The 17045-nt window shown below is 40.2% G+C and overlaps 1 protein-coding gene across 2 annotated transcripts; it reads left to right on the top strand.

The window, feature by feature from the left end:
• The first annotated feature begins 3477 nt into the window (after positions 1–3477).
• LOC147035061 (uroplakin-1a-like) lies at positions 3478–16016 on the top strand. 2 transcript variants are annotated; one of them, XM_085893230.1, is made up of 8 exons: positions 3478–3619; positions 9634–9784; positions 9877–10077; positions 10168–10242; positions 10359–10454; positions 10575–10754; positions 11400–11483; positions 15551–16016. In XM_085893230.1, exons 2-8 carry the CDS (start codon positions 9710–9712, stop codon positions 15593–15595), a joined length of 756 nt encoding a protein of 251 aa, XP_085749356.1. In that variant the 5' UTR covers positions 3478–3619; positions 9634–9709; the 3' UTR covers positions 15596–16016. The 2 variants fall into 2 exon arrangements, with proteins under 2 accessions (XP_085749356.1, XP_085749366.1); XM_085893240.1 differs by lacking the exon at positions 3478–3619 and adding an exon at positions 4179–4197.
• The last annotated feature ends 1029 nt before the right edge of the window (positions 16017–17045 follow it).

The raw sequence follows: 17045 nt of genomic DNA, 5'->3' as shown, positions 1-17045 counted from the left end.
CTTTGCGAGAGCCGTAACGTACAAATCCAGCGTGAGGACGCCGAGCCGAACGAGGTGACTTGCATTTGTCTGATAATTCTTCATTTTAACCAACGCTAGAATTTTTTTGGTGCTTCGTGAGGATCCGAGCGGTAAGAATTATGTTTTTCTTTTCATATTTAAAGTGATTATTTTCAAAAGTTCGAAAGGAATAGATTTGATTTTAACATTATTTTTGCTTGCAAGTGTGGCTTTCTTTGCTACTGAAGTCGTCTGTGTTTTCTTCGTAATTTATAACACCGGACTCTCTCAAAATGTGTTGATTTTTTTTCTCTTTCCTGTCGCATATTGAGCCGGTTTAAAAAGGCAGAGTAAAAATTATGTTTCTTATCCTAAAATATAATATTTACGTTGTTTTTTTTCATCTGATTCCGTACATAATGCTGATGCCAAGCTCGAAATTCGAATGTGTATTTACAGTGTTGTATAATATATTCAGTGGTAACTTTAAAACCGGACGTGCTGCAGGTCTAAAATTTTAGATTTATCTATTTGAATACATGCAGATTAACATAATGGGTTGCATTTCATGTTTCCCTAAACTTTTTTTTTGCCCTTTGTGTAACAGTATGTGTACCCACTTTGTGAGCCATGCACTAATACAAGAGAACTATACCACAAATGCATCCAGAACTACACTACAATATGATAAATGGTTAATTTTAGAATAAAAGGAAAAACTTCTTTTTGGGGGGTGGGGGGGGGTGAGGGAGAATAGGGAGAAAAAAAGGTGATGGGAGAATAAACTCGCAGCATGATCATGAATCACAACCAAAAGGACAGTGTGCAGTGGTCACATGGATTTGCAAAAAAATATCAACAACAATCTTGGACAGCAATATTTTGGCCTTAAGAGTTTACCTTCCAAAAAATGTTTTTGCAAAAACGCTCTGAAAGTTGCAGAGCACCAAGAATGCACAAGTTTTATACCTCTTGATATATACTTACTTATATTAGGCCTATCTCAGATCGCAAGATGTAAATTCATGAATGTCGAATCAATGTTGAAAGTTCCATTTGACAGATGCAATGTTGACGGTTACATCGATTCAACAGAGGTGACATTTATTCAACATTTTATCAGTGGCTGTGTTGTTTCTCCCATTCAAAGGATGTCGTCAATTCATCATTGTTTTAGCAGTTGCGACAGTATTGATCTGTCTAAACTTAATGAATGACAGCTTGCTATCTGGGGCTATCCTTTTATGTATTTAGGTGAAATTTATCTGTTTGTTATATCATGATAAATTAGGTGTTTCTAATGTAACATTTTGTGAGAATGATGCAACCGAGGTACTTCCCTTAATTTATATGTATAGCTGTTCAAGGTTATAACACTGCAGTTTTGGGGGATTGAGGCTGTTTTGAGCTGTAATAAGGCTCTGATAGTGCAGTATACACACCTGAAGACTAATTTCCAATACCTAACATGTACAAATAGAGGTATGGAGAAGGAATTCACATATGGGGAAGGGTGTTCAAAGGAGGAACTGGTTGAAAACTGTTGTATTTACTGTATGTATGTAATGCATTGATGTTCTTTTACAAAACCTGTAAAATGAATGATCTAAGAATGTGGAGCTGACACAGGGGTGAGGCAGAATGCAATACCTGACACTGCCTTACCCATTATCTTTATTAAAAGACAACTCCCACATTCTTATTGGTGTATCATAGGGAGGTAATGACAGTATAAGAACAATTGTTCAAGTGGAGCAAAGAAACTAGTATCTTAAATAAATTTTTAAAAAATCCTATGATCTGGAAATTGTGATTAAATTTCATATTGATGTTTGTATTTGTTTATTTCTTTTTGCAGATCTTGCACTCAAGTTTTAATAAAGACGACAAGTGAAAATGTCTAACAATCCCTGGCTGAACTGAAAATGGAATTCCTTTGCGATAGATTCACTTAATGGTTCAATCCTTTTCCTCTGCACCAACCTGTACTGTTCTTTGCATCACAATGACCAGAACTATTACATCCTAGATGAGTTCTCTGATGTTCAACTAATAAAACATTCTGAGTTTAAGTGATTATCTTTTCGTTTTGAATTTAGTTTAGAAAAACTATGGAATACCAATTCACTTAACATATATTGTCTGCCTGCATTTAACATTCATAAAAGCAGCTTACTTTCTACTTGACCATTAGACAACCAACTTTAAAACAACACTGTAAATACAGTGATAATGCAGGTTTTTATTCTATTAAACCTAAGATTAAAATAATCCCAAAGATAAATAAAAATCCTGTTTCAATGAGAGATCATGATCAAGAACCAAGTGCACCAAAAACAACACATTTCTCATTGTGTGGTGATTCTTACATATGACTAGTAGATAGAGATACATGAACATTGTAAATGTAGTCATTCAGTATGATTAAGTATGAAATCCATCCAAAAATATGACATCTATGAGCAAAAAAGGTAGAGAAGAAAGGAGAAAGAATACATGGCTATAGCACTGAAGACAATACCAGGAAGAAAAATAGGACCGTGCATCCTGAAGCTCACCTGGATCAGGAGCAACAGTCACTCAAACCCCCCACAGACCCTCTTAGACCCTGAATTTTTTTTTTGATGCCGTGATGCCTATGATCTGGAAATTGTGATTAAATTTCATATTGATGTTTGTATTTGTTTATTTCTTTTTGCAGATCTTGCACTCAAGTTAATAAAGATGACAAGTGAAATTGTCTAACAATTCCTGGCTGAACTGAAAATGGAATTCCTTTGCGATAGATTCACTTAATGGTTCAATTTAGTATGTCACCGGTGATGAAGGTTGTGGTGAAGTTTCATCAATATTGTGTGTGTAGTTTTGGAGAAGAGAGCAAATACGTATTTTGGGGGTCAAACCCCCTCCCCCCCCATAGACCCCCTTAATGAGCGCAGATTATGATATGGTCGATACACCTTAGTTAGGCATCAAATTTGAAGCTTGTGGCCAAGTTTCATCAAAATCTTGTGTTTGGTTCAAGCAATAATGATTGAAGTGTTTACAGACTGACTCACTCACTCACGGACACTGCTCAATCGCATAAGCTTATCAGACTAAAGTCCAGGTGAGCTAAAAATGGGACATCTTTGCTCATATATTCAAACATTTGATAACTTCTGCTAAATGAAGATTGAGACCTTATTATGACAAGTGGATGTTATATCATACTGAAGAAACTTGAATTAAAAAATACCACTTTCAGGAGAAGGCATGAACTGAAGTTTTCATATTTAAAGTTTCTCCAAGACCATGAGAAAACAAACTTTACTGGACAACGATTTGTTATAAAAGACTAATTCCTGAATTTTTTTTTTCTGTTCTTGACCAAAAAAAAAATATATCAAATAAAGATTCACAAGAACACAATGTTTGATCCAAACTGAATGTATGGGTGTATTCATTCTTTTGTACACCTACATTCTATGTTCTTGTTGGTGAGCCAGTGCGAGCACCACAGCAGTGACAGCATGCCGTTGCGGACCTGCACTATCCAGTGAACCAATGCGAGCACAGCGTGTGTGTGCGAGGGAGAGAGAGAACATGGTTATAGCTCCATGCTAATTGATGACCCAGTGTGAGTACCACAGAGAGCGGACCAGGTTGTGAAACGTGGGTCTGCACTTCCTTTCCTTTTTCTTCACAATTTTTTGTGATACACAGTATTTGGAAAAGAAGGCTGGCTTCACCTTGGTGTCATTTAGACATTAGACATTGCACTTTTGTTTAAGCCATGGATTTGAATGAGGATTTCATTTAGGACATCATGCATAAAATGGTCGGTTTTTTAAAATGAGGTTTAAAAGCAGAACTTAAACCAAGAAATTGTAGTTCTTAGTGTTTATTGATTTCTCTGGAATGCAGCCTGATGGGCTGAGGACCCCTTTTCAATGAGGGTTTTCAATGATTATGTTTTACACTTCAAAATCTACATTTGCCACCATTAGCTTCATTTGCTGAATGCAAAAATGTTTACACGTCAAACATTTGGAGCACGTAATGTAATTAGTGGCAAATAAGTGTAGGCGTTGACTTTGTGATTGTATTTGTAAGAACGTCAGAGAATGGGTTGATCTCACCAAACAGGTTTATGGGAGTATATTTTAGTGTATGTATTGTCCTTTGAGGGCTTATTTTAATTTTGAGCTTGTTTGGGTAAGTATTCTCTTGCACATTGATATTAAGACTACTTTGAAGAAGTCTTTCATTGCTTTTATTTTGGTTTGTTTGAAATAATTTATTTAATTATATCAAAGGATCAAAATTGAGCTTGATAAGTTCTTACAATGTTTCTTCATTATAGTTGTGTATAGCCATGTAATATGTACATTTAAGAACATTCATTGGTTCGTGGTTGTACTGGGGGAAGGCTGGCAGGATAGCCTAGAGAGGTCCACACATTCACCTCTATGCCGTCTATACTGGGTTCGAATATCTTTGAAAGTAAGAGTCGAGGGTTGAATGAACCTTCTCCACGTTCTCAGGTGCAAAAGACAGTCCAGGAGCAGTTGGAAATGACAGGAAAGGATGTCTACAGAGTGAGGGGTTGGGGACACAGAATTGAGGCATTCGGCCTTCTCATGAGAAGAGTCGGTTGTGATGCCATTTGAAGAGAGGGAACAGATGGAAGGGGAGCATACACCAGAGACAGACATAACGAGGAGCCAACAGGTTTTAAAGGAGAGAGAGAAGTTTGAAAGTTCATTCTTGAGGTTAGACAAATGTTGTTTTCTGGCTCTTCTGAGAATGGACACACTTGTTTTGGACTTTTTGGAATGCACTGAGATTGCCTTTAATCGGATTCATCTTCCAGGAAGAGAGGGGAAGTTGTTTCAGAGCAACTGCTTAACCACATGATTCAGTTTACCATGGGCGGGAAGAAGGGTAGGATAATTGAAGCCGAGATGGGATGGGATGAATCTGTGCATGAGAGCAAGAGAGCAGGTTTCTGTGTAAGAATTCCCAGGCTGAGTTAACAGGGTAGTAGGGGGGGTAGTAGATATGGGGGACTAGTCCTGAAGAGAGATGGCTGTTTGCAGTCCCTGCGAATCTGCCCGAGTGAAATGCCAGACTCACCAGTATTGAGAATAGCCAGAGATGTCGACTTTTACAAGCATGATCAGATGAACCATTTGGAACAGATGAAGAGCAGTAAGGGAAGGTTTGAGTGTGTGGGGTGAGTTGGAATGTTTGAGTGCGTGGGGTGCATGGGAAGGTTTGGGTGTGTGGGGTGCCTGAGAATGTTTGTTTGTGTAGTCTCCAAGGGGGAAAGGTCTGAGTGGATTAGGTGTGGGGGAATGTTCAGTATATGGGGTGAGTGTGGGGGAATATGTGTGTGTGTGTGTGTGTGTGTGTGTGTGTCGGGGGGGGGGTGAAGGTTTGAATGTGTGAGATGTGGGGGAAGGTTTGCGTGTGTGGTGTGAATGGAAAGGTTTGTGTGTGTGGCATGTGGGGAAATGTTTGTGTGTATGAGTTGAGGGAGAATGTTTGTGTGTGTGGCATGCGGGGGAATGTTTGTGTGTATGAGGTGAGGGAGAATGTTTGTGTGTGCAGGGCAAGGTTTGATTATGTGAGCTGCGGGGTAATGTTTGTGTGTGTGGTGTGCAGGGGAAGGTTTGAGTGTGCGATGTGTAAAGGAATGTTTAGTATATGAAAATTAGAGTGTGTGGGGGAAGGTTTTAGAGTGTGAGGTGGGGTGAGAGGGAAGCATTTAGAAAGTGGGGTGAAGGGAAAGTTTGAGCAGGTTTGTAGACAAGGCACAGAGCAAACACCTCAGAAAAATAATCTGTTTGAAGAGGAAGCAGTCACATTGTGGTGGAGAACACGTGGAGCATTTATGAAGGAGATACAAGGGTTGAAATGCATTCTTTAATTTTACTTTTAATTTTGAAGAAGAGCTGTTTATATTTAACTTGCAAATACAATCCGTCGCTTCACTGATGTTGGAGAAATAGAAAGGGTGAGAGAGGGGGGAGGGGAGGCAGAGAGGATGGAGAGGAACAGAGAGGCGGGAATAAGAGAGAGAAGAAGCGTGGAGTGGGTGAAGAAAGGGGAGAAGATCGAGGAAGGGGGGTGGAGGTTGGAAGAGCAATGCCTCATGAAACGTTGCTATACACTGATGGAGGGTAGCGGTGTGTGTGTGTGTGTGTGTGTGTGTGTGTGTGTGTGTGTGTGTGTGTGTGTGTGTGTGTGTGTGTGTGTGTGTGTGTGTGTGTGGAGAGTGCTGCATTTTGTTCAGAGGGGGGGGGGTGAAGAGGGGCCAGGCAGAGAGTGGGGGCAGGGGGGGAGGAGGAAAATAAAAAGAGATGGGTGAGGGGTGGAGGTAGCATTACCAAAGAGAGTGATATGTTATGCTTAATGACCGAACACAAATAACAAAAAATCTCATGTTAGAATAGCTGTACGCACAATGACACAAGAGAGTTTGTAATGTTACCTGCTGGCACATCTGCAAAAACTTTGATATCCCAGTTCCAGAAAATTTGTGGGAATATGGACTGAAAACATTGAAGTACCGCTCACATACGACCTCATGATCCCTTCGAGCATGAACATTGAAAACAGAGCATTGCAACCAGACATCATACTTTGGTACAAAAAAAGAGAGAAGAAGGCATTGCTCGGTGAGGTGTTGGTATCAGTGATTTTGGACTAAACGATGCAGAAATCAAGAAAATGACCAAATACTAAGACCTCAAGAATGAAGTGAAAAATCCTGGAAGCTGAAGAATGCTAAAGTTGTACCAGTGATAGTTGGAGATTTGGGAATGATGACAAAGAACCTCGCAGAGATATTAAACACCATCCCTGGGAATATTACGACAATCAAACTACAGTTGGAAGTGGCGATCCTGAAAGGCCCAGTCACACCTTGACGTTTTAGCCAGGAATGGCAACGTATAAAAATGCACATAAAACGTTGGTGTACGCTGAAGCTTTGAGGTTTTTTTTTAAAGTTTTGGTCGTATTCATAACGTGTTGGTCGTATGCATAACGTATTAGTAACGGGCACAGAACGTTTCGTTGTGTTAAAGATAACTTATACCAACGAATGCTTAGCCTGTTGTCGGCGTTCACAACCTATGCCCAACGATAGTTTAACTTAGTCATAGTGCGCTGCACGTATCGCCGACGAACTCGTGGCGTTCTCTGTTAAAAACCTGCCGCACGCAGATTTAAATCATAACCGCCTGAAAATTGGAAGTGTCAACCTCGCAGTCACACCTTGACGATTTCGCCAGCGTATGCCGACCTATGAAAAATGTGTCTAAAACGCTGGGACACGTCGAATACGGTATGGGTAAGTTGTGTATACGTTAGGAGCACGATGAAAAACAATGAAGTACGCTGGCATATTACGTGGTACGTCTAGTACGTCGTGAAATTTCAAGCATGCTGAAAATTTTACGACGTACTCGACGTATGGCTCACAAGTTCCGCATACGCTGGCATAAGTTCTCGGCACGCTCCGCAATCGTTTACACACGTCGGCCACACGTTACTTGTAAGTTACTCATAAGTCGAAACACGTCGAGGTAATGTTTAGCATACCCGAAACTTAATTTTTAACCTACGAGTAACGTGCTTTGAACCTATTAGTAGCGTGCTTTGAACCTATGAGTAGTGTGCTTTGAACCTATGTGTAACGTATCTCAAATGCACATTGGCGTATGTAGACGAATTTGATTGACGTCTTCCGGACGACCACAGAACTTACTGAACGTGTTTCTAACTTACAGCTACCGTATAATGGCGTATTGGCAGCGTTTAGGGGAATTAGTATATACAAATGGGCTTCACAAGAGGAACTCGTCAGTATTCCAGACACCATGTTGAGTAGATGTCAATGTCAGTTGCAGTGGCAGTTGCAGTAGTAGTAGTAGTAGTAGTTCGAGAGAATTTAGTGATGTCGATGTCATTAGTAATAGTAGTAGTAGTTCGAGAGAACTTAGTGATGTCGATGTTAGTAGTAGTAGTAGTAGTAGTAGTAGTAGTAGTAGTTCGAGAGAATATAGTGATGTCGATGTTGGTAGTAGTAGTAGTTCGAGAGAATTTAGTGTTGTCAATGTTCGTAGTAGTAGTATTAGTATTAGTCGTAGCAGTAGTAGTTCGAGATAATTTAGTGACATCGATATTAATAGTAATAGTAGTAGTAGTAGTTCGAGAGAATTTAGTGATGTCGATGTTATTAGTAGTAGTAGTTCGAGAGAATTTACTGATGTCGATGTTATTAGTAGTAGTAGTTCGAGAGAATTTACTGATGTCGATGTTGGTAGTAGTAGTAGTAGTAGTAGTAGTAGTGGTAGTAGTACTTTCAAGTAACGTGTTGCAAAGTGTGAACAACGTTTGTGTAGCATGCTTACAAAACGTTACTCATAGGTTAGAAATAAGTTTCGGGTACGCTAAACATTACCTCGACGTGTTTCGACTTATGAGTAACTTACAAGTAACGTGTGTCAACGATCGCATAACGTGCCTACAACTTATAGCCAGTGTAGCGGAACGTGTGAGTCATACGCCGGCATACGTCGTAAAATTTCAAGCATGAAAAAATTCGAGGAAAACCCAAAAGTTCAACGTTTAAAGCCAGCGTACTACGACGTATGGCAGTGTTTTTCAGTGTGCTCTTAACATATACAAAACGTACCCATAACGTATCCGACGTGTATCAGCGTTTTACACAAATTTTCCAAAAATCGGCATAAGCTGGCTAAAACGTCAAGGTGTGACTGGGCATTGAAGAGAGCCCTCGGCACAAAACTTTGAGAACAGGAAACTTCACAGCTTGGTCCTTGAATCGTGACCCCTTACCGAAATAAATGTGGATACTTTGAGCCCACCCTGGGAGGACTCCATTCCACATTATGAAACTCGCGTATGAAGATACCAATCAATGACACACACACACACACACACACACACACACACACACACACACACACACACACACACACACACACACACACACACACACACACACACACACACACACACACACACACACACACACACACACACACAGCCTTTTATTAGTATCGATGTAGATTTAGTTTGGAGAAAGGAGGATGTCGAATCAGACGCAGTTGGAAAATCAAAGGGTTTGAAAGAATCGTGATGGAGTGAAATATAAAGTGTTTTTTGTTTCTTTGTTTTGATTATTTTTGGAATGATGAGGAAATAGCATTGAGGATAGTGTTGAGGAAAAGCAAGATACAATGCGATAGTGCTGAGGAAAAGAAAGATACACTTTCTATCCGAGTGAAGGCCTTGAAGAAGAATCCTTGACAAAATGAAATGAATAGCACAAAACAAGAACAAATTAACATGAAATATTGCATGGGATAAAACAGCAACACTTCGACAAATGACACAACATGCAACACAACGAATCCGATTCAGAAAACTCAGCTTTAGTGAGGTGGAAGCGGCAGCTGCAGATTCGACCAACCAAATTGAAAAATCCAAAATGGAAGCTCAAATCTTTAGGGCCTTAGAATAATCTACAGCTTTACAAAGTACCCGTATGTTTATGTTAAATGATAACAACTTTGACACTGTGTGATCAATCCTGACACTTTTTTTCTTCACCAGCCATCAGAGAGAAAATTACCTGTGAGGTGCTGAGAATAGGAGGTCACCTGTACGAAATCACTCATTCGATTCCAAAATGTGTATTCGAAGCAACTTTTGGTCAATATACACTCTGCGTGGACTCGTTATCTTTGGAAATGCCATACTACTGGTAGGTTCAACAATTGCCATCTACTTATACAGGCAAAAAGCTCATTTTCAAAGCACACTTTCAGACTGACGTTTTGTTTCATCATTTCACAGCTTTGTGGCTTGGCCCTGATGGCCGTGGGTATTTGGGTGACAACTGACCCGGATAATCTACATCCGTATGTGGAAACTTCTGGAAACAATTCCATATTTATCGCAGCTTGGATAGCATTGTTCTGTGGATTTGCCTTTTTTATTGTCGGCTGCCTTGGTATCCATGCAGCATTGACAATGAGAAGATCGAGAATGCTAGCCGTAAGTAATAGCAATGAAGTCCAATGATCCAAAATTACTGAAGATGAAAATTATGGTTGTTGTTTGATTGTCAACACCCTTTATTTTCAGTACATCATTCTTGCTTTGATCATCTTCATCTTTGAAGCGGCTTCGTGCATCATTGCGCTTTCACATCAAGATTACGTGAGATCAAAACACTTCTTCTTCTTTATCTTTCTCTTCTTATGTTGAGTATTTTCTGTCTCGTTGAAGCAGGTGACATGCGATTATGATTTCACATTAACGTTGGCTGTTCACAGATTGTCTCAGATTCGGAAAAACAGCTGAAACAAATGCTTTCACAGTACGGAGAGGATGATCATGTCACAGAAACATGGAATAAGATGATGAAGCAGGTAAGAGCAAGCCAAATAGATGACATTTTCAAATTTGCAAAATGCTGTTGTACATGAGATTTGAATTTTCTGCAAAGCTAATGAGACAAATGACAAACTCAATATGTTCTATTTTTTCAGCAAGAATGTTGTGGAGTAAATGGACCAAGTGATTGGATCACATACATATCCGAGTTCTCAAAAAAAAACAATAATGATGGTTTACACCCTTGGCCAAAAAATTGCTGCAAACAGAGCGGCTTTGAAGTCACTTCCACCCCTGAATGCATGGCAGGGAACTTGGATTATCTCAACACCAATGTGAGTACTGCTTCATTAAAAATTACCAACTGCACAATATATGTATTTTTCACATCCAATGTAAATTTTAACTGCCTCCGATTAATTGGTAGCGTGAGAGTATCATGCAATTTACAAAAAAAATCTTCTCTTTCTTCATTTTTCTCTTGCACATTTCCTTCGAAGTAACAAGTTTAGTTCATACTTATTGAGCCTAATGTAAAAGAATAACTGAAGCAAGGTCATGTTAAATCAGTTGCCATCTACTCGTAAAAATGGTGTTTCGAAAATTCTACATTTATCATGTCTCTAATAGTCAGAGTACAACAAGCCTGGTGTTGGCTTCGTGGTTGGGGTGCCTGGTTTGGGATCTCAGGCTTCTGAATTAACACCAGGTGGGGTTGACTCAGCCTGTCATCCTTCCGAGGTTGGCGAAATGAGAACCACTATACTGGTACGGGGGCACAGCATCAGTGGCACAGCTGCACCCCAACAAAATGATATCTCCCTGGCAGCCAAGCTGCCATATGCAAGTGGAAGAGTACAACTGGCTATTCAGTAGCATCAAAACATTCAGCAAAATATGACATTGAGAGTATTTGTAATAGGTTGACATGAATTGTCTAATTTTAAAGAATTCATGTTTTGTTTTATCTTCACAAACAGGGATGCTTCCATGAATACAAAAATAAGACAAAGAAATACACACTTCCTTTGGCTTGGTTGGGATTTGCCATTCTTTTGTGGGCAGTAAGTACACTATTTTGTATACTTTAGGTATAATTGATATATGAAGGGTGATTCATGAGTCGATAGATTGACACAATAATTGAACTGTTGTTTTATGTTCATTATTTTAAAAATTTCCGAATTAACTTTGTAATGTCTAAATCCTTTTCAACCAATTTAGGTTTTACGAAGTGAACAATCAGTCATTTTATTTTCCTAATCCTATGTTAGGCTTAACAATCAACCCCATAACAGTAAGACAATTTGTTTATCATATACTGGTGTAATAGGAGGCTCATGGAAAAGCTTCACAACCAGAGGATATGGGTCAGACAAGTAATGGTTTGTGGTTCACAATTATTGTTTATCAAGGATTTGGAGATATTAACAGTAAGGGTGAATATGAGTCAGCATGTATGGTGTTTTCATCTGAGCAACTGGTTTGTGAGGTGATTCAGATTCAAATACCATACATTGTTGCTTTACCTATTAAGTCTCCTGACACCTTTGTAATTCACATAAAAGTACAGTAAACCCTTGGCCAACATGGTGGTTAGGTGCCTGGAAAATGGTGCATTTGGCAGAACCGTGTTGTGCAAGCTTAAGACCCTATGGTATAAAAGGGGATAGGGGAACGTGGCTGCAGAACGTAGCATACAGACAAATATTTTGTTTTTTGTTAATCAAAACCTCAGAGGGAATACCAATACAGGACATTTATATAAATTTGGAGGGTAGGGGGTAATTGTTTGAGGCCAGGAGATAATCACCATCGGTGCACGTGTCACAGCATGAAAGGTTTGTATTTCAAATCACCGGATACATTTCCACAAAAAAGAAATGCAAGACGATACTTGAACTCATGTGCTGCCTTCTGCTCCCTGGAGATGTCCTGTTTACGATGCGTACCCCATATATCCTGTTACCCATTTTGTTGTGGAAAAGCCCCATTTCATCAGCGTTGAACATCTGTTCAGGGGCATTGCCTTGTTCTGTTATAAACCCCACAAAGTCGGACTTAAACGAATGGTGCATATTGTGGACTCGTTCACATGATATTCATGGCCGACAGATGCTACACTTATCCTGCCACGCAACTTTTGTAAAATCACAATTTTTTCTGCTAATGTCATAACCTTATGGGATTTATTTACTCCACCACCACTTAGAGAGGCTTGACGTTTCGGTGCAGTACTGTATTTAAGGATACAGTATGCGGCTAAATAACGTTGAGATAAAGAAATCTCCTGGGCACAAGCTCACTCGACGATGGCACTATGCAGACTGAAAACAGCGTGGGTGGTAGAAGATGGCAGGAGACGTCACCTTTGCGCATGACGTGGTCACAATACCACATTCAAATCACCTATGATCAAGTTTTATGCGTGTTTGGGAAATAAGTGTTGCATTTATTCCCACGTGAATGAACAAACCAACATTGTGAAAATCACTGCATGTGCATACTCGCACATACAGTGACCTTTGCACCCTTGTGGTCGGTTCACTCCGAAACTGATTCATACATGCTACACTATGGGGAAGCAGTTTTAAATTCCAAACCAATCCATCAGTCTTTAACAGTCGTGCGAGGACCTGAAAGTCCCTGCAGTGTCCATCTTGTTTACCCTGTGTACCCTGTCCCATCACTCTTCCTTCCACAGATCTCATCTCTCTGTTCCCCAGTTTTTTCCTTCCCTCTCCTGCTCCTCTCATCTCCTGCTCCCCTTGTTGTATGTTCTGTGTGTTAGCTCTCATACGAGCCTCGGCAGAGTATGCAAAAAAAAAAAACAGAGGGGGAGGGGTGGGGGAGAGAGGGAGGGAGGGTGGATGGGAGAAAGGGAGGGGGGATGGGAGAAAGGGAGGGGGGATGGGAGAGAGGGAGGGGGAGGGGAGAGATAGGAGGGGAGGGATTGGAGATGGACATGGCGGGAGAGAGTGAGAGTGAGAGTGAGAGTGAGAGTGAGAGTGAGAGTGAGAGTGAGAGTGAGAGTGAGAGTGAGAGTGAGAGTGAGAGAGAGAGAGAGAGAGAGAGAGAGAGAGAGAGAGAGGTGGGAGAGAAAGGGGGAGAGGGGTGGGAGAGAGGAGGGGGGAGAGGGGTGGGAGAGAGGAGGGGGGAGGGGGAGAGGAGAGGCGCGCAATTCCAGTTAATGTGACATCCAGTTTAACATCCATCTGAGAGACGACGCACACATTGGTGAAACAACGGGATGACAGTTTATAGCTGGATCAGAATTTGAACCCAAACCAGACAGCTTAGAGCAAGCACGTGTAACTCTCGGCTATCCGAAGTGATGTGGCGATTCATTGCTTTGTAACAACTGAAAACATTTTCCACTCATTGTAATCATCTCATTTGTTTTGCCTTCCTAACTCCTGAAATGTCCCTACGGTGATTCACGGCATAGCATCACCATCGAAGCTTGAATAGTGCTCGCCAAGGGGCTTAACCACTTAAGCAAGCTCTCCAATGAAACGGTTGAAGAAACTTTTTAAAATGAAACGTTTAATTTTCATTTTTTATATGCATCTATCTCTGCCGAAGTGATGGGTCGTATCATGAAATAAGATCATACAAAAAGGAGAAATATGGTGGAAAATAAAATTGCACATTTTCAGCAAGCCAGCAAGCATGATGCAACACAGGGCCAAACACAGGTGAGTGGGTTATGAACTTTGTTCAAGTAAATTGATATATTCAGTGACAGTAGGAATATTGTAGAGCACTCGCCAAGTGGCTTAAGCACTCAAGCAAGCACTCCAACAAAACGGTTGAGAAGGAAAGGCTGACTTGGCAAGCGATTCACGATCGCCGATCGGTCGTATAAACACCATGCACCCGGAGACACCCGGAATGTCATGCAATGTCCAAATTGGATAAATCAACTTTTTTTCGCAGTCAGAATTACTGCTGAAGTCAATAAAGAAGTTTAGATTTTGAAATTCTGCTGAGATTAAGGGATTCTCGAGGTCATATCATGTGCGGAAATTTAAATAAAGCCGCGAACGCTGGCATCTCAGGTTGTTTGTAAGCATTGCAATGTATACAGCGATTCGTAGGTATGATGATCAGGCATTTGATGATATGCGTGAGGAAAGTGGGGGGAAAAAAACTTTATTGTGAAAAAAGCATTGGGGCCTGTTCCAATCAAGGCATTGTTGAGCAGGCCAAAAAAAAATGGTGAATTAAGGCCCCAGCAAGGGACAGTGAGGTGACCAAGGATGAGCCTTGATAAAGGAGACTTAAATGGCCATTAATGATCTTCAAAAGGGGTGTTTAAATTAACCCAAACACCCACTTTTCACTCATGTACTCCCTTGGAGTTCCCTTCGTATGCATGCAGTTTCAGGCCGCTAGGTTTCATGGTTTTGGGGTTATGGAAGAGGCACACACACACACACACACACACACACACACACACACACACACACACACACACACACACACACACACACACACACACACACACACACACACACACACTGATTGACTGACACTGACATTTATTATTGTAGATGTGTATGTAGGACACAGACATGTAGATAAGTGTTACATGCACTTGGGCATTGCTGATGTAAAAATAATTCTCCAATAATATATTCTGAATATTTTAGCATATCGCCTGAAACAAATTCAAAATTTCCCAGTTCAGTTCGTGGCCGTTAATTGATGCCCCAAATGACCTATTTAACAGACAGCTAGTGATATGCACCAGAATATAACATCACAAACTCAAGGTCACCACAAAAAATGTCTGGTTGCAGGGTTGGATGTACTGATAATCCCTGAATTGTTCAATTGACAAGGCTACAAACAAAAGGAGAAATTTCAGATTCAAATTGTATGGTTTTTATTCGAAGAGATATAATGATGTATGAATATTATGAGTGACTGAAGTTTGCCAAACAACATTCAGCAGAGAACAGTGGTAAAATCATTTCAAAGCACTACTGGTGTATTCTGGCCTCCTTAGCCAAAAAAAGAAGAAAATATGGAGAGTGGGTGAAGGTATTAATAAGAAAGATTTGATTCTTTCAAGACTTTGCTGTTGTATATTGTTTCATCTTTCCATATATTTTGTGTTTTACAGTTTTGGGTGGTGGCAGCCAGTATCTGCTTGTATCCATACTACTAAAGAAGTGATGTAAAATCTTGTATTCGGGATCATTCAAAGATGAATTACAGATGCCTCCATACTTCTTTCGCCTTGTATTACTCTTTGTTTGCCTGAGGAGAAGTTCAACACTGACGAAGCAGTCTCTTTGTGAGGATGACACTCGGTGGTTTGCCATTCTTTGCTTGCATGCCCAGCAATAATCGGGGTGGGAATTCAGAATGTTGCCAGGGTACAAGTGATAACTTTCTGAATATAACTCTCAAACAGAATGGAACGAGATTCATGAACTGACATGTAAATTACATTTTGGCAATGGTATATTTAGTACTGGATGTTTGCAATTAGGGCTTTTAAACACACTTTACCTTTGTAAATTGTGAACCATTTGAAATGCAATATTACTAATGTTATTTAACAAATAAAAGAGCATTGTGTAAAACATGTTTTTGCTTTTACAATCTGAAGGAAAACCAGCATAAACATCCTTTGCTTAAATGAAATAATTGGTGATGTGAATAAAATAACTAGTTGGTATTCATGGAATACATACCCGCACAGTCTTGAGAGGGACTTGGTGTGAGCCAACTCTTCTGGTGGCAAATTTGTAATGAAAGAAATTTAATTCAAATGAAATGGAAGACCAAATAGGTACAGTACTGCATTGGAATCATCAGAAGGAACCCGAACAAGGAAAAAGCAAATATGAAGTCATCAAGAGGAACCGAGGTAGGACTCAGGTTTCAACTGCAAGTCCATAATCCTCAAACCCATCCATGCACAGCCAAGTGAGCCTTATTAAAAGATTAAATGAATAAAAAAGAATGCCGATTCAAAATATTAAATAATTCTAGCTGCCAGACCATGCCTCTGATCAGGTTGAAATTTAAATCATATATTCCCCATCGCCACTCGGTCTCGATCATGATTTTGAAGTTTCACGTTGATTGATGCAGTGGTTCAAGAGAGAATTTAAAAAATATTTTATTTCAATCCAATATGGCTGCCAAACCATGTGACCTATCAATTATTCATGAAGACCCTGGTATCCCAAAGACTTGAATAACATGAGTGAAGTTTCCCCTCGATCTGTCCAGCCGTTCTGAAGAAGCAGGTTTTTAAAGGTTTTAGGGTAAATCCAATATAGCTGCCAAACCATCTGACTGATGACGTCATATGTGGGGAACTTTTTGTTCCTCATGGATAGGCGGTCATACATGTAATGTTTCTCCTCGAACTGTTCAGCCCTTTCAGAGATTTTTGAAGGTTAAAATGTGTGTGTGTGTGTGTGTGTGTGTGTGTGTGTGTGTGTGTGTGTGTGTGTGTGTGTGTGTGTGTGTGTGTGTGTGTGTGTGTGTGTGTGTGTGTGTGTGTGTGTGTGTGTGTATATATATCTCATAATACCAAGCTTGCACACTAAAAACTCGGCTCGCCATCACACAATCCCTATGAAATTGCTGTGGCACTTAGC

The sequence above is a fragment of the Eptatretus burgeri genome, chromosome 1, assembly GCF_056783735.1.
Source record: "Eptatretus burgeri isolate ZD-2024b chromosome 1, Ebu_testis_v1, whole genome shotgun sequence".
Classification (NCBI taxonomy): Eukaryota; Metazoa; Chordata; class Myxini; order Myxiniformes; family Myxinidae; genus Eptatretus; species Eptatretus burgeri.
Note: the sequence above shows the minus strand (reverse complement) of the source record. Positions and strands in the feature narration are given on the sequence as shown.